General features: G+C 31.0%; 1 protein-coding gene across 11 annotated transcripts in view; it reads right to left on the bottom strand.

Moving 5' to 3' along the window:
• Positions 1–19,227, bottom strand: part of LOC148604806 (uncharacterized) — a 98,401-nt gene that overhangs the window by 35,895 nt on the left and 43,279 nt on the right. For 10 of the 11 annotated variants that reach the window (XM_088550542.1, XM_088550534.1, XM_088550536.1 and 7 more), the window contains 4 exons: positions 17,299–17,350; positions 12,319–12,444; positions 8,387–8,494; positions 798–929 (listed from right to left, as the gene is read on the bottom strand). In XM_088550542.1, coding sequence (XP_088406668.1) covers positions 798–929; positions 8,387–8,494; positions 12,319–12,444; positions 17,299–17,350 — 418 coding nt within the window. Of the gene's footprint in view, positions 1–797; positions 930–8,386; positions 8,495–12,116; positions 12,262–12,318; positions 12,445–17,298; positions 17,351–19,227 lie in introns of those variants that run through there. The other variant, XM_088550545.1, reaches the window with a different exon arrangement.

Here is a 19,227-nt window from a genome sequence, read left to right as displayed (position 1 = left end):
AACCTATAGGCACAATCACAAGGCTATCCAACCACTTTATCTGAAAGGGAATAGTTGCTTAATTCATTTTCTAACTCGTCTTACACAATAAAAAAAATGACATTGAAATACTACTCTATTCAGTACGTAGATGAGCTAATGATCTTTTCATATGGGATAGCAACAATATTTTTTTTACGGGAAAATTTTACAATATTTTCTCTATGATCATTTAAAGGGGCAAAAAAAGGGACAGATGTCATCATTTATTTTTATGTAGCAATGTAAATGTATAAATACTGAACTAAAAAATATCCCTTTTTTTCTGTGTCAGAATGATCAATTAAAAAGTAATAAGAAATGGGGATTTTTCATGGAAGAAAATTGATTGATTGATTGATAATTTCTAAGTCATGCATCTCGTTTATGTTCATTGTTCAGTTGTTATTAATAGTTAACTCTTTTTTGACCGGGTCATTTTTCTTGCCATAAGAGTTTCAAATACTTTTCTAACTGATAGTTGCCTTGATTTCTCTAAATAAAAGAATCTCATTGATTAATGACATCCAAAAATTCAACATCAACAAATCCTTTGTAGGTGAAACCTATCTAAATTGTGAGAATCCCTACTGAACAGAAGGATTAGGTCAGGTCAGGAAGATATTTGAATGATAGAGGTTCAGAATGCACTGGAACTGAAATAAAGGTATTTTAAAAAGGTCTTCAGTCTATTTGGTATACAGTTTAGATTGGCTTTTGGTTCATTCTGGGTTTAAGTAGGACAGTTCACTTTTACATGTACCTGTATTATGACTTACCTCAGCTAATGTCTCATGTTCTTGTAACAGTGTAACACGATTTGGCATATGACTTTTAGTATTTAATAGCACCAGGTTAAAATGTTGAATTTTCTTTATACTCAGTTTCTCTTGTAATGAATGTACCACATCCTGAAATTACAAAAAAATCAAGATAAATTGAAAAACAGTCCTATTCAAACATCATCACATGTATTTTACTCTTAATGACCTTCAAGTAAAGAACAAAGTATTATAAATTGTGACACTGTTAATCCTTCAGTTGGGAGAAAGGAAAATGCATTGTTGGTATCTTCTGCAATGGCCGACACAAGAGCAAATTCGTCTATTACATAACTCTTATCAATTTTTTTATAACATTTTCTTTCCATCGAGACATCAAAGTCTCTGTAAAGTCAAAGCATCTGAATTTGCATTCAAATTATTGTTTGATCAAAACTCTATATAGCCTATGTGAAGAAAATAAAATTAATAAGGTTAGTTTCAAAGCTGTTTTTTTTTCAAAGGTTCAAAATCTTCCAGAATAAATTTCACTTATTTTGACAATAACTATGTGCTTCAGATTCTAAAACATTAACCTAAACTGCTCAGATAGCTGTTGGAATCTGGAAATGTAACTTCAAAGATGACAGGTATATGATTTATTGTGCATTAGCTCTTTAGAATATTGACTACCAAACACTACTAAAACAAATCTGTCCATTTACCAAAACTCATAATTTAAGTAATGCAAGAACCACAGAAATCTTCAATCCTAGCAAATCATTGAGAAACCTCAAATTTACAGCAATATCTCAGAGAATAATCTGTGTAAACAGCAAAGTATTGAATTCTGTTTTCTTATCGACATTTGTTTCCAATGTCTTTAGGAAGTTCAGTGCCTGATGTATATCAAAGAAACCAAAAATATGAATTTACGTTTAATCAAACTTGTTCTAAGTAAACTCCATAGAGTACCAAATGTCATTCTGCATCAATCAATCTGTCTTTTGAGCAACAACTCTAAGAGTCAATCTTCCAGAAAAGATTTATTTTAATGCCCAATGCTCACTCTCTCATGAATGGGATAAGATATTGTGAAATCAAGCCTGTATAAAATATGAATATTTGAATGCCATGTGAAGAAGGAAAGAATTTATATCAATAGAAACTTTTAAGATAATATACCCTAAGGCCCAGCTCTTTTCACCTTCATTAATATTTATAATGTCAAAAATTCACATTTGCTATAAAACAGCAAGACTAAAATGTCACTGGAAATCTTTGTCCTTTTGTAATGTAATACATTTGTATTTCTTTAAGAAACTAAAAGATGATTTTTCACATACAACATTATAGATAGTCTAACTTGAGAAGCGCTGTTGTGATTCTTTGGCGATATATAAAAAGAGAAAATAGAAGTGCCAATTTCTCATTTTTTCTCTGTCATAGACTATAAGGACACTAAAGCAATTAAATTTAAAGACAGATGATATAAATTCACAATTAGATGTCCAAAACCAGATCTAAATGAACCTTCAGAATTTACAATGTAAACAAACACAGTCCTAATAAGTCTGGGAACATGACAGACATGGCAGGCACGGAATTAAGGACCGGCGTACATCCCCCTAAATCGGTAAGAAAAAAATTTTTACCACAAGTTTCACCCCATAATATTTTTTGCCTCGCTTTGCAGTGCATTTAATTGAATTAACGCCCCCTAAACTCATATCCTGGATCCGCCCATGCATGGTGATACAATCAGAAATAGATGGCTGTAAAAAAAAAACCAAAACAAAACACAATTAAGCAAACAAGTACAAAGATTTATCTTAACAATCTGTTGCTCCTTCTGCCATTTCATAAAGCATAGAATATTTCTAGGTGCAAATATATAAGGCAAATTCAATTAAGGTTCCAGAACTCTTGCCCTCTTTTGGTGTTAAAAGTCTCATAAAAATTATTAAAATTCCTAAAAAATTTTTTTTGGTTATCTTAAAAGCATGTGAACAGTTGACAGACAGTTGGATGGAGAGTAATACATTTGTCTACAATAACACTTCATCATACTTGACCAATTGTCCCCCCTCCCCACTCAAGAAAAAAAAAAAAAAACCCTTACCATAATTTTCTTTACATGGTACAAAAAGCAAGTCAAGATTTACACTCTCAAAATTACATCAATGCAATTAATGCCTATGTTCAGGAAGTAACCTAACAATAACTGGAGTAAGAAATAACGTCAAAGTGATCCATCACTGTCACAAGTTTAATACTGTTCAGCTAAATAATGCTGGTCCAACAGACAGGGAAATATGATAGATTTCCTCATTCCATTATATTATCCATAGATTGTCTCTAAATATTGGAACAAACTGAATCCAGACATAATTTAATAATGCCGCTTTCATAAAACAAAATGCTACAGAACAATTTTGTATTTAGTTAACTTGTTAGATATAACACAGTCGAAAAAGTAGAGGATATTTGGAATAGACAGAAAAATGTAATAGTCAATCCTTATAATTTGATTTTAGGATCAATTTTAACAATTTAATCAGAAAAAAAAGTTGATGATGTCACAGTCACATTACAAAATTTGGTCTATGAGATGATGGACAAAAAATTTCATCAAATCAGAAAACTTGTTACTTCTGAAATAAAATTATTGTAATGTAATGATAGATGATTCAGTTCAGCTAATTGTTCTTTCTAGTAAGAATTAGGAAGACAAGAGAAAACAAGAGACGAACAAAGTAGAAAAAGTGGACTACAAGTATTGACAGAATGGCAAATCTAATTGTGCCTTATCACTACTGGAAAGTACATGTGACCAGAAAAAATAACAAGGACATGAACCACTTTCACAGGCTTACAATATAGTATTAAACTCTATCAGGTAATACCCATCTGCAAAACAAATAGTTTTACTGTATTTAGGCTCTGTAGAGGTCAACTTTTGAAGTCAATTACTGGGTGCCAGATAGAATTTGATCCATGGTTTCACTTAAAGTTCTAGGGAAGTGTATAGGACTTTGTTTGCCAAGTTCAAAAGGATTTAAAAAAATCACTATGGTTTCAAGGGAGAAAAGTCATTCGAAATTAGAAAAAAAGACCAGAATAAGGAGACTTAAAAGGATTCTTGCAGAATTTAAATGCACAGTTTGACTGATATCCTTTGATAGAAGTAATCAAAATTAGGTCACCCATAGCAAATAATAAAACAGTGTGATCTACAGACAACTTATTTAGTAACAAGAAAAATGAATTAGAAACTAGGTCACCCATAGCTTCCTAAATAATAAAACAGTGTGTTCTATAGACAACTTATTTAGTACCAAGAAAAATGAATTAGAAACTAGGTCACCCATAGCATCCTAAATAATAAAACAGTGTGTTCTATAGACAACTTATTTAGTACCAAGAAAAATGAATTAGAAACTAGGTCACCCATAGCATCCTAAATAATAAAACAGTGTGTTCTATAGACAACTTATTTAGTACCAAGAAAAATGAATTAGAAACTAGGTCACCCATAGCATCCTAAATAATAAAACAGTGTGTTCTATAGACAACTTATTTAGTACCAAGAAAAATGAATTAGAAACTAGGTCACCCATAGCATCCTAAACAATAAAACAGTGTATTCTATAAACAACCTATTTAGTACCAAGAAAAAAAAAGAATCAGAGAAACAAGTAGATAAGCAGGGGACAAAACAATAGACAGCCTTGAACACTGAATAATTACCACCAGAAACTCTAAATCTTTACCTAGCTTAACATAGCACCTGCTCTCTGTAATTTTAGAAGAGAAAGTCAGGATCAGTCACTAAATATAGTCTTGATTAAAGGCAAAAAGATTTCACTTCCCAAAATTACTTCAATATCATCTAAGGACACTAAAGCAATTCAATTTAGAGACAGATGATTTACAAATTCACAGTAAGATGTCTACAACAAGATCCAAATGAATCTTCAGAATTTACAATGTAAACATACAAAATCCTAATAAGTCTGGCAAAACATGATGTAATTTCTGAAATCATTAGAATTGGCTGTCAAAAACACCAAAGGCATTTCTTTATCTTCAGACTCTCATACAGTATGTCAGTAGATGGGAAACAAAGATTAGGATGATTTTGTTGAAATCATGAAAAATGGCTGTCAGAAACTTTATCTTTAAGTTTCATGGCTGAACATTTTGGAATGGAAACATATGGGGACAAAAAATCAAAGTAGGAAGATGGCATACCAGATAACTCTAATTCTAATACTTTTTCAATAACTCATTATGGTTAAACTGACAAGGAAAAATAATAGGTTTTGACATTTCATTATAATTTCCATAGACTGTGTCAGCACATTATTGAAACAAACTGACTCTAGACATAATTTAATAATACCCTATTTCATCAATGAGATCATTTGTATTAAATGACAAAACCAACATTGTCATACAGGCAATCATTAAAGTTACCTTAAATAACCTCCCTTTTAAAAAAATTTCAGGATAAGAATGTTTGACCAATCAAACAGACCCTTCTACATATCAGTCCACCGACTCAAATACATAATCCTAATTCAAATCTTATCAGTTATCACTCTACCCTCTAAATACCTTGTGCTTGGTTGAGAAGCAGTGACTAACAATTTTTCAATCTATGCTGTGATATGCTTAGGAAAGTACCCACAACCTCTTGCACTACCGGTACACATAGTCCATGTTTCCAGTTTTTAGTGGAGTCCGAGTTGCTCATTAACTTTTGTTACTTTGTATGTATTATTTTGGTTAATTTATGTTCTTTGTTGTGTATGTCTGTTTTTCATGTCTGGTCTTAGTACTTGTATTACATTCTTTTGATTTCCGCTTGAATCTTGGTTCCATTGATTACTCTCTCAAGACAAGCACCCTACCATTTAGACAACCAAGGCAGTTAGAAAAGTAAGGGATTGATTGATTGATTATTGGGGTTTAATGCCTGAGCAGCAATATTTCAGCTATATTCAGGCGAGAAAAGTAAGAGAAAGACAGTTTTGTCACGTGCATTACAATAATATTAGTATCACATATTACTGAATGTAATCTTAAAAAAAATATCCTGTCCTGATTCCTAAATGCCTTATAGACAGTCTTTGGGTGATAGGGACTAAAGAACATTGTGCCCGGGATGCCTCTGTTCAAGAAATCTTTGAAAAGTAATTATTCACAAAACACAGCAGTTGGCTTGCTGAATGTAGAAGTAAATTACTCATCTAGAACAACTGATTTAATCCTGTGAGGTTTGTGGTGGTTGTTTTAGCTGTCCATTTTATGTTCCTAGCCCTCATTTGTACCTTTAGACATTTAAGTAACACTCCAGGTAAGAATCATGCAAAATGTGATTCATGGTTGGAAAGCCTACATATTTTTGATATTTTGTTTAAAATGCATAGGTAAGTATACAGAATATTACACATGGCTTGTCATAAAACCATTGTTCGTGTGAGATAAAAATTATATAGAATGCACTGTAGAATTCAAAATGAAGGGAGATAACTGTGTAAATGACATTAAAATACTATAGAAACTATTGGATTTTCAATGTGAATTAACTCCTAAGAGTAGACAGATTTGAATGAATAATTATACATTTCATCATATAGACTGCAAAGCAACTTAATAAGAAACTTAAAAATGTGTAGCCTTTTTTTGGTGTGTATCACATTTTACAGCATTGGCATGATTCATACAAACACTGCTACTTAAGTACTGTGACTCCTAAAGAAACCTTAAGGCTCCATCACTTACAAGAAAACTTAGTTGAATACAGACACATGACGATATAAAGATAGTCACATAATTTAGATAGATTTCAGTAGGAGAAACTTTATTTGTATTTATGGTCAACTACTGCCCAATCAATTAACCAAAAAGACATTAGACTTCTACCGTCAACATAAACATGGGATTTACTTACATTTTATTGTCATTGAAATAACAACTGGTTATGAAAAACACTAAACAAAGATTCTAGGTTTTTATAGACTAAAGAAAAAAATTAGATCAGCTAGGTTCAATGGTACCATAGATTCCATAAATGAAACAGTGTAATGTCAGACTAATTTGGAAAACATACTTGAATAAAATCCTGTGATTTGTGTCTACAGAAGAATAAAAACAAGATTTCCATACACAGCAATATTTCCTCAAACAATGATGAGATTTAAAGTTGCAAAAATTCCATAAAATTCCTACAAAATTTGTTGATTCAAAATTGCTGAAAACATCATCCTTTACACTTCATAACAATACATCCTACCAAATATGGAAGCAATTGGCCAAGTAAATTCAGAAGAGATGTGTCCAAAATGTACTTGTTACAGACTGACAGACATGAAAGAAGGATACCATTACCATGTCTCTCTGTTGCTTCACAGCTAATCATAAAAATCATTTTTGCAAATTTTATAATCTCAAGCAAATAAATATTTTCCTGTAAATATGTAAAATTCTAATTATGTCATGCTCTTTGCATACAATTACAGGAAAACCTGACAAGCTCAAAAGGAACTAAGCAAATATTACATGGCTTAGGTATAACAACTCTCTTGTTAAATTTGTACAAGGGATTCTATTTTATTTTATTTAGCTGCCATTAACCTCATTTGCATGACAGTTCTCCATTAAACTTAAGAATTTCTCACAAAAATCCAAATGAAATTGCTATACAAACCCATAAAGACCCATATATATATATATCTGTTCCCACAAAATTTGAAGATTTACATTCATGAGAAATTAGCACAAGTTATGAAACCAATTACACTACTTGACTAATGCTAAAGGCTAAGCATAAAGTATGCATGAAGTAATCTAGCACAGAGATGGTCTATCACTTCCAGTGTCAAATGGGAAATAGAGGGAGACATTTCAATTCTACAATATATAAATTAGCTCAAATACCAAAGGATTATTTGTTTTTCAGTAAAAGATAACTTGAAATTTTAATGTTTTGGTTAACTCATGGTTAAGTTCACTCATGTTTCACTGAGAAGAATGAAATGACAATATGGAATATGTGGCTTAAACTTTTCAAACTTGTTTTAGTTACAGGAAAAGTCTTTTGTTAATGCACTGCTAAAATTTTGTTCTCATATCAACATGACTAAAACAGGAAATCCTTTGAAAATAGAACGAAACTCCCACTGTATTGAAATATATGTTATTATGGTCATACTAATGTTTCCAGGTACATGTACCAGTAATTCAGTCTTATCCATACCTATTAATCCTCCCTCATTAGGGGGGAGACTCACACAAAATCAATGAAAAATTTCAAATCTTCCACATAGAAATATCAGATTTGTGGGAAGTTTTTGGTTAAAATCAATATATTTTCTGAGAAAAATACTTCATATTGAATTTTTATACTAAAAATTTGCTTTTACATAAAAATCTCTCACATGAGATACAGTAGTGTCAATGGGAGAGAGTCTCCCACATGAGATAGTGTCAATGGGGAGAATCTCCCACATGAGATAGTGTCAATGGGGGAGAATCTCCCACATGAGTTGTTCAAAGGTTAACAGGGGTATTTAGTATATCTGTAAGAAGAGTTATCTTACCTTGACTGTAGTTTTGTTGTCATATTTAAATGACTTTGTCTGTCCATTCTCAAGGAACACCTTCAGGACATTTGGCATGAAAGGCACATAACTCTCTAAATGGGACGGCTGAAAAAAAAAATGGAGCATTTTATTATCATTGATTTTTCACTGTATTGAGGACATGTATTTTTCAAGGTTAGTTTATTATAAGGTTATGTACATCATCAAAGAGCAATGAACTTTTAAAGATAGTAATTGAAACAATTAAGGAGGAGGAAAATAGTGACAACATTAAACAACTGAAAAATAGAAGCAGTGGAGTTGGGAGTGGGATGTTAATGGTCAAATTTTATAATTAGAAATTGGATAAAAGACACTTTTAAGAAATTAGAAAAGAAATCTCTCTCATTGATATACATCAATGGGGCAGTTGTCTGCTTGTAAATTTAACTGAAGTATATATCACATTTGATATGATAGATTAGTTAAATATTTCAAATAAGCGTACTATAGAACTTCACTTGAGAAATATAGACTTTTAAAGGTAATAACAGACCATGTACAATGTAAATCATTCATAAAGAAAGTTCAGTAGATCCTACAACACAATCAGTACTAATGAATTCAAATCTTCACTCGGTAAACTTCAATGCTTCTTTGATTGCATAGTTCTCTGTTTAATCAATAGGCAATAAATGGAGTCAGGCAAATTGGAAGTCAGTTTTATTGCTTACAGAGTTTTGCCTACATACAAATTTCACATTTTTTTTCTTAACTCTTATGTTAATATGTTTCTATGTTTCACATCTTTGCAGCTTTATCAATTCATGACATTCTTCATATTTATCTATATCAAGTAGTCATTGAAGGGTTGTTGTAATACCCTGAAATAAAAAATATTGTGGACAGGTTTATAGCAGGGACACCCCATTTGACTTGATTGCACATTCTTCAGGTTGACGTACTCCCAACAGTCGCGGACCCACGTGGGATGTGAGTAGGCCTGAACATCAACAGAGCAGCCCTGCAGCTAGTAGGACATCCTCTGACTAAGTTCTTCGGTCAGGTATTCTGAAGGCTGTGCTCAGCTACCTCCAACTACTAACAGACACCTACTAGCACAATTCCTGCAAGGGGCGGTCATGCAAGATCCGTAAGGATAGTCAAGACCGTAAAAAAACACCAATAGGATTGGACTTGATTGCAGACATTAAAAATATCTTCCCCTTAAACATGTAAGATGCATGGTCTGATAGAGGTGAAGTTTACAAGCTCTACATATTAAAACTCCTAAGTTGGAATATCTCCATTTGTAATCATGCATTAATAGTTATCAATATCTATCATACACATCAATGTACAAAATGTATTATACATAACTTCCATTGAAGTTTCATCAAAATTGCTTGACACTACACATACCATTTGAGGACACAAAACATTTTCATGCTCCAACTATGTAGAAATACTTCCATGGATTCACTTTCCTTAATAATTTTACAACACATTTGTGAAGCATGAAGTAAAGATAATATACTTAGAGTCCCAACTGACTTTTCTCATTAAAAAAGAAAAAAAAATACAGTAAAACATTAAACATTCAAAGAAAATTTTTATTGGTTAAATTTCACATCTGTTTGGTTTTATAGCTTTAGAAGAATAAAGTTTGTTGTAAAGTCATAAGCCTAAGAATACTGGCTTAATTTATTTACTTGTTTATTAACTTTAAGGTATAATAAACCAAGTAGAAACGGGTAAGCACATTATACAGTCAAACAGATCAAATTAACATATGCATTTTTAATATACTCAATTCAATAGAAAATTGAACAAATAGGCTTAAAATAATTCTAAATGAATGTAGCATTTTTATCAAAAAATTAGCTGTATGTTCTGGTAAAATGATCATGTAAACACAACATTTCCTGGCAAACTTTTAAATCCATTTCTTACCATTCAATGCAAAGGAATTTATCATTTTAAAAAAAAAATTATGTGAACAACTTGTGAATATATCCCTTACATAAAAAGGAAAAACATCAGATTTCGCCATCTTAAATATCAGCAGACTAACTCAAATCCATTCATTAATACATCTACAGCAAGGAGATAAAAAAACTTTAAACAGTCCCAAATGTACTTAGAAATGACATTAAAACTCCTAAAGAACATACTTAATCATTGAACTTTCAATAAAAACTGCTATGACAGAAGTCTGTCCAATTAGATCTGCAGACAAACTAATTATCACCAATAAGACATTGTTATCCAGAAACCTTCAAATATTCAAAAACATGTGACATTCTTAATACCACTCTTGAATTTCAGTGATGAATTTACGTACAACAGATAAGCTGACTGGATTAGTTCATGAAAGCCTTTTTTTTTGTCACTGCAAGAATCATAGCATGATTTTTTAAAAGTAATTTTTTATAGAATTTTCCTTGAAAGTGTTTTGAATTAAGAAATTGAACGTGATGTTTTGAATTTCTTGTTTATTTACTCACAAATAGACTAAAAGAAATAAATTTAATTGCATAAGTGCATTGGGAAATTTCATGACAGCAATCCAATCCAAATCTAGCATTCTCAGTGTGAGTGATCATATTTGGTTAAACAGATTTATCAACTTTCTATTTTTTTTACTTTTCTGAACTGGGTTAAATATTCCGAACCATGCAAGTCAAATATTTTCTCGGTCATAACAGTATAATATTGTAGCATTATAGAACAACAATGTTTAAGAGTTAACAAAGAAAATGGTTGTTCCCCTTATGTATTAATGACATGTATTGCACTGAGAATTCCAAAGAATAGCAGCTAACCTTTTAATCTGTCTCACCATCAAAAATATTCAAGTTTCATAGTAAACACCAAATGGTAATGAAATGTCGTCCATATACACAGTGGTATGCCACTGTTTTATAAAGATGTGTCCAAACTTAATTTTTAGAAGAAAAAGAGAAAAAGTCCAAACATGTATGAAAATCTGTACTTTTATGACCAGTCCATAAAATGAATTATAATTTTGTAAGTTCACAAAAGGTGTAGCAAGTCTTAACACACATCCACATTGGAGTTTTGATGATCTGACTGAGCAATGCTAACCAAACTAAAACACTGCGAGCAATGCTCACTAAATTAATACCCTTACTCCTCCATTTTAGGGGAATAACAAAGTTCATGTAAGACTTGATTTTTTTTCTTGATGTAAGAGGAGTTGCTGATAAGAGATGACTTCTCTATATTCATATAAGACCAACCCCATGTTTTGCTATGAAGTACCATACCTAGAGTACTGACTATGTATTTTCAACCCTGAACATAAAAACATGTCAAGTGTCTGTATCTGTAAGAGTCAGGCAATGAGTGAAACGTGGTATGAAAAAAAAAAAAAAAAAAAAAAAATCAAAACCATTTTGAAAGTTTAAAATCAAGGATAAAAGACAAGATTTTTCATATCTCTTAGGTAAATTGAGTTATAATTTTATTGAAATGCACTGAAAATTAACATAGATCCGACAAAAACCTCATTTTTCTAACATTCTATTGAAAAAATTCTGAGCAAGTCCATAGATGCAGAGATCAAATAATGGTAATTTCAAATAGAGAAAGCAATTATACTGTCAAATCAGTGGCTTTTTGATATGCATGTTTCTTTTATTTTCCCCCATTTTGGCTGATTCTTACAAAAACGTACACCTTAGAAGTTTCCAAGTAACACAGATCTCATTATACTAATACTTACAGTGTTGTCATAATAAAACTGATATCCCATGACATCAATAGTATCGCCTTCAAAATCAATTGTATGGAAACTTGTCATTTTTCATACAAAGCTGACTTTCTATTCTTTTTTACAGACTAATTCTAAGTAATATAGTCTGGACTTTATGTACTATTGTCACATTTTAATATTTAAAAATATGCTGACAACGATCTAAACTCACATTTTGGGGTGGCGAGCCGCCATTCACCATGTTGACAGTCACACATTCTGCAAAGCGAACTCGTGACGGGTTGTTCTTCAACTTGGCTTTTTTGGCAGCTGTTAACAATGATGACTTTTTCGTAGACTGAAAGACAAAACGTGATAATTAGATTGCTTACAGTTGCAGTTTTGCCAAAAATAAAGACAATGCCTTATATTTATTTATAGACCTTATCTTTGCATAGAAGGAAGACCAACAGTTTATATTATCTAAGTCAATCAGGGTATTCTGAATGGAAGTACATGAATTACCTAACATTACAACTATAAAGGTAGAACAGTTGTAATCATTGTAATCATTGTCTTGGTATTTTAATTAAAAGATATAAAGCTTAGCAAGATTGGAGTAATATAATGATAGTTCTAAAATTTAAACTAAGCTTGAGATTCCTTTCAGATTGTTTGGTATTTTTTATTGTATTGGAATTCCAATACATTTTGAACACATTTTTTAAAATAGTTTTTCAGCATTAATAGGAAGCGATCATGGTATTAGTATAAAATCAACTTATACCATTAAAACCATTAACAAATTTTGATATATTTTTCTAAAGACTGCAAACAGAAGCACAGGACTCTCATTTGAAAAAAAAAATATGAACACAGAGCTGATATAGGGTGAATGTATCATAGACACCTATCAATATTCCCATGGGGAAAAAACTTCCTTAGAATCTGTACAATGTAAATATAATTCATATTAGTCTGGTACTATTGACACATTTTTTTGTATTATGCCTAGCTGTGTATGGAAATAAGACTAAAGTACATAAATTACAGCCAGTAAAATAGTTCACTTCAGGGAATAAAATTGGTCTCTCCTTGATTGAATGACCATTACATGAGGAATTGTCTTAGTTAACAAAACAACTGACAAGGACATTTAGACTTTCTACTACTAAAATGTACCACAAGTATTTGAAGGCATCATGTAATTGTCATTCTATTTTAAGGAAGACAAACTCTTTCCCCTGAAATTAATCATTTCACTCACTGTAATTACTGTTATCCATATTTTAGCAAACTGATTAGCCTTATGTAATATGTAGTACCAAACTATAGCATTTCATGACTTGGATCCATGTACCATAACACAAAATATTGAAAGTGTATATAAAAGCCATTTCAAAATACAAGTACATGTGAATATATTATTCATGCATATTTCATTATTTGGAATAAAATGCTGTAATATTTGTTGACAACAATTAAATATCTAACAAGGTGAAACAAAAGGATGTATGTTAACAGCATCACAATACAATGTAAAGTAATGAAAATACTAAAGTGGGACACATTTCATGGGAATGGGGTTAAGTAAAGTTAAAAAACCCAAAAATGTTCACAACATTATTCACACATTTGATATGATAAGATTAATAATAGTCACAACACACACCTCCAAAAAAACATAATGAGGAAAAAGTTAACAGTCACAATGAATCTTGTTAAATATAACTTTTTAATGACAAACTGTATGTTTATTGAACTATGCTAAGAAATATTATAATACCATTAACCTACCCCATTTTTCTTCGAAATTTCTGAAAATTCTTCAAAATTTATCTTTGAAAATTATTATAAATAGCAAATGTAATAATTACCAGTCCATTAAAAAAGAAAGAAAAAAAATATACCAAGAAGGCTACAAAAATAGATACCATATTACTTTGAATTGTAAGGTCAATTCAAGTTTGGTTATCTCCCTTTTCAAGCATCTTTATATGATGCTCAACATCTATCAAGTTTCATCAAAATTTAAGAGCTTTTCAACTAGGGAAATAAACATTCAAACAAGGTGATTTCTTTTTAACACATTGTTCCAACTGAATGTGTGTATACAATGATTTCTATTGGATGAGAATGTGAGTAAATGGTAGCCATTTCCACACGTGCGGATGGAATACATGTTAGCATTGGTTTATCTTACAACTGACCTGAGGCTGATGCTGTTTGTCAAAATAGAAAATAATGCCATGAACATGAACATTTAAAAGAAACTTGCAGTATCAGACATGTACATGTAGTAATGCATTAGCTATTAACTCTAACTATATTATGTTGGGCTAATAGTTTATATAAAAGTTGTTCTATCAACATTCATTTATCAATAATACCATTTCCTGATATATCTATACAGTAAAGCATGTTTAAACTGAACCCTTTTGAGTCAGAATCTTTTGTTTGATATAAGTAGATTTTCAGTTACATATGTTCAAAGTACAGAGGACTTTAGATGAGGTCTGAGTTAGATCAGTCTCCATTTTTTTCAGGCATTGGTTAAAAGAGTTTCACTATTTCTAAAACTTTTGAAATGAAGAATATTAATGACTGTTCATAGATGCATTAAAATGTGCACATACATAATGTTTCATGATAACGTGATAAAAAATTATATGAAACGAAAACTGATGCATAGTTCAACTTGAGGATGGACTGATGAACAAACAGTCAGACAATGGTCTAGGTCTAAATTAATTACAGGGTATGACAGAAATAATTTAATGGCCAAAATTTTATGGCTTTTTAAAAATATTCCACAATCAGTTTCCTGTCTGTCATATGTTTCTAAATAAGGAACAAAGAGCTAGCAGATATTGTTCTTAAATACAAAATACAAAATATTGTTCAGACAATTCTGACAGTGGTACAATAGCTATATTGGAAAACTTGACTTGCATAACGTAAGTATTCAACAGATGAGAAAACGGGGAGAATTCATTTAACAACTCATCTATACACCGATTAGGGAAGAAAGATACTAGCTCAACAACTACAAATAACAGTCCATGCAAAACTAATTATGGTCACAGATTACTATATAATCATCATTGAATCTTATGAATTATTCTGGACCAGAATATAATGGGTGGTAAAGTGACGTATTTGTCTCATTATTTGTCTGGACTTACAACAATTCTATTAAGTAAAGGCTATAAAAGAAAATAATATTCTCCTTGCTATTTTTTATTTAACAATACAGACCATTTATATGGCAGAAAAATTCAAAATGTTTGCATAAAATATCAGGTTGTAAACTGTTTCTTAGGTTCATTGTTCCCACAATGGAAGCAATAACTTGGATGACTCAAAATTTAACTCTTTCCTGACCATCTACTATCAGATACAGTTTTGATAAGTCCGACAAAAATTTCTGAAGTTCATATCAATGGTAAAGCACATGAGTATAATAATTATAAGTCTAGACATTTTAGAAATAATTTCCTCCCATTCTCATTTGTTTGAATTGAACACATCTTTTAACCACTGGGCAGTGATTAAATTTCGTACCATTTCAATAATGTTTCTATTTCCTATAATTTTCATGAGAAAAACCTGTTCTCCCTCAGCCAAACCAATAGCTTAAAATATTTTTTCACTCTTGATAGTAAAAGTTTGATTTTAACATGCTCGCTAGATGTTGAAAACTCAAAGTTCACTAGCTGTAGAAAATAGATTTAAGCCACTCCTTACTGGAATAGATTCCATCTATATAAATATCCACAACTTATATAAATAACAAGGTCTTGTTTGAATTTGGAATTATTTTGTAATTAAGAAAATGACCAAAAATAAAATTTGTAAAACTAACCCTAATTAAGGGGGTTAGTCATGCCGGCATGTCTAAGGGGTAGGGTTAGTAAGATAACAAACGTCAAGGAAACTTACTAACCCCTCCTTAATCATGACAGCATAAATAACTCCCTTAGTAGCGGTAAGTTTTACAAAATATTTGTTTTGCTTATTCAAAATTCAAATAATACCTTGTTAAATGTAATCCATAATTTTTAAGTTTTATTCAAAAGTAATGTAATTGAATGGTATACTAAGTTCAATCTGCTACATTAAGTTTTAGTCTATAACTTACATTAAACACGCCATGTATTTTTTACAGTTTCATAACGATTTTAACAGCAGTTGGTTTCTTCTCTTTTAAATCTTTATCATACTCAAGTAGAAGGCTAGGCTAATATCACTCATATACCAGATGAAAAAATGTACTGATTTCATATTGCAATGATTTCAGTTGTGGATTTAAGGTTCAATTTTATATTGATTGCACAACAGCATCTTCAATTCAAAGTATGTTGTTTGATAAGAACTATTAAAGCCCACTGTAATTATATCCCTACATGGATAAAAAGTGAGCTAATTTGATTTTAGAATTACAGGCCTGTATTCTGTGTAGTAAATAGTAAAGTCAATCAAAAATCTATTTTCCTTATTTAGTGATAATTTGTGTTGAAATTTAGATTTGATGCCATAAATAATCTTAAATGAGGTTATTTTCTTCTATTCAAGGGGGATGGAGCTATAAATGACATTACTTACAAAAACATGCTTTCCAATTTTTCTGTCTTGTGTTCAAATTTTAAATTTTGATCACAGCTTGTTAAGCAAAACAATCAAGAACCATAACTGATAAAAATCTATGCCTTTAGTAAAACTGAGCAAGAAGATTTCTAACATGAAGTTGAATACTTAGTTGTGCTAGGTATAAACAAAATAAGAGGCTCCCAGGAGCCTGGATCGCTCACCAAAGGATACCCAAAGGAACATTCATACCAAGTTTGGTTCCAATTGGTCAAGTAGTATCAGAGGAGAAGAGTTTTGAAAATTTGTTAACGATGACGATGGGCGCAAAATGATGGCAATAGCTCACATGACCTTTGGCCAGGTTTGCTAATAAAATCAGGAAGTTGACAAAATAGAAAAAATTCCATACAACAAATGCCTCCCTTATATAAAACCATATACCAAATTAGAAGTCAATCCATTCACAGAAAGACAACATAATAATGCTGAAATTCATACGAACAGATGGACAGACAAGGTGATTACAACATAACATCAACTCATTGAGGGAAAGGAAATAAAAAGAACAGTGTTGAATAAAAAAAAAAAAAAACAAAGAAACTTGATTTTATTGACTACTTACATTATCAGTGTATGGCTGACAGACAGTTAATGTAATCTTGTCTTTACATGATCTACAAATAAGGAAATATAAACATGAAATTACACTGTAAGTCCTACATGTTTAAGATGGTACTTTTACTTAAACAATCCATACCTTAAATTTCTAATATGGGTGCTGTATAATCTGATTATCAGAATTCCACAAACTATTGCAATAATGCAATTCATTTCAAATTGCAATAAAAAAAATTAACATTATGGGACTTTGTTAGATATTTTTTTTTAAATCACAAAAAGGAAAAAAAAATTTTTTTACTAAAATGACAATTATAAATGAATGCAAAAAAAAAAAACTTTGCAGTACAAATGTATTTTAAACAATTCAAATAGCTACAACCCATTCTTTTGCCAGCCAGCAATTCACTGACAGTATTTTTTAGTGATATGACATAATCATGCATTATTAAAGGAACTGAAGAATTCCCTCCTCCATGGAGCATCTGTTCAATGCTCCAAGTTTTGGGTATAGTCAGAGTTATTGTTACTCGTTTCGGTGTGATTAAATCTAGTAGTTAAATACCAACTGCTGTTTAAGGCTGTTTTTTGAAAGTTTTTTTCTTGTTACTTGAAACCTTATTTTATGTTATTTTATGTTATACTGTATAACCATTGTCCACTTTATATGTATCTAGGTATTGAAACAGACAGTGGAATAATGCACTAGATTCCATCCAAATCTCGAAATCATATAATGATTCATTTACTGGTAATTAATTTACATTTGAGATTTTGACCACCAAAAATATCACAAGATGGTCTTAGTTTCTTAAAATTCTTTTAATGATGTACAGGTTTCCCTACTGTTGTAGGAAAAAAAAACCCAAAAAATTAAATATTTGAAATGACATACAACTACAAACTAACTTTGACAACCTCCAAAACCTAGGATCCAATACATAACCCCTTATTACAATACACACACAACAACCAATCACTTACTGTTTTTGTTTATAATGAAACATACTTCCTGAGAAAAATATAACCAACCTACATCCAACCACAATCTGCTAAAGCAATGTTTCACACTTTCATTAAACATCAACTACCCATGTAATGAAATGTATTAAAAATTCATTGCAGCGTATATATTCAATTTGACAATAACCATGTACTAATTACAAAAATGTGAAAAACTCGATCAGAAATTAATATCATAGATCTATCTAACACCCTTGTATGTATGATAGACTTAGAGTCCCCACGGGGAGTCAATTCACTGTTTAGAATAGGGAAATTAAAAAGTTACTTTATCAAAATGACAAACCTACGAGCCAGAGAACTAATTTGCAGCTTCCGCAATACACATTTTAATTGAGTACTCAGGCTTATACTAGATTAATGTGGATATTTTCAGATATTGGATAAAATATTTATGAAACTATTTACTCCGGTCTTTGGGTCATGATAATATTAGATTATTGTGCTACAAGCAATGAATAAACCTTCCAGCATGTCAAAGACTGGAACGTGACGTCAAGCCATCGGCCATTTGGGAAATCTGGTAATATATACCTCATGTGCTGAAGTATTGCTTTATATCAATTTTATGGTTTGACAAAATATATATCATATGATTTGTTAGCTCTGATGAATGTATTTGAGTAAAGGCAATTATTCATTTTGGTCAGGCAATTTTTTTTTATCGTTTCAGGACATTTTAAAAACGAGCTGGAATCATGGTTACCCATCGGCATGCTAAATTAGGATTTTCTAAAAAGATGCAATAGATTATGGTAAATCTGATTTCCATGGATATAATTTTTACTATTACAGTGGATAATTCTTATTAACATAACTTTATTTGCAAATACCTAACTGCAGTCTGAAAATAATTTGTTATGAACTTATTATGAATAACTCGACAAACATCCTTGAAGTATTCTGAAAA

This window comes from Perna viridis, chromosome 10 (assembly GCF_037379345.1).
Source record: "Perna viridis isolate PV_CMFRI_1.1 ecotype Kerala chromosome 10, ASM3737934v1, whole genome shotgun sequence".
Lineage (NCBI taxonomy): Eukaryota > Metazoa > Mollusca > Bivalvia > Mytilida > Mytilidae > Perna > Perna viridis.
Note: the sequence above shows the minus strand (reverse complement) of the source record. Positions and strands in the feature narration are given on the sequence as shown.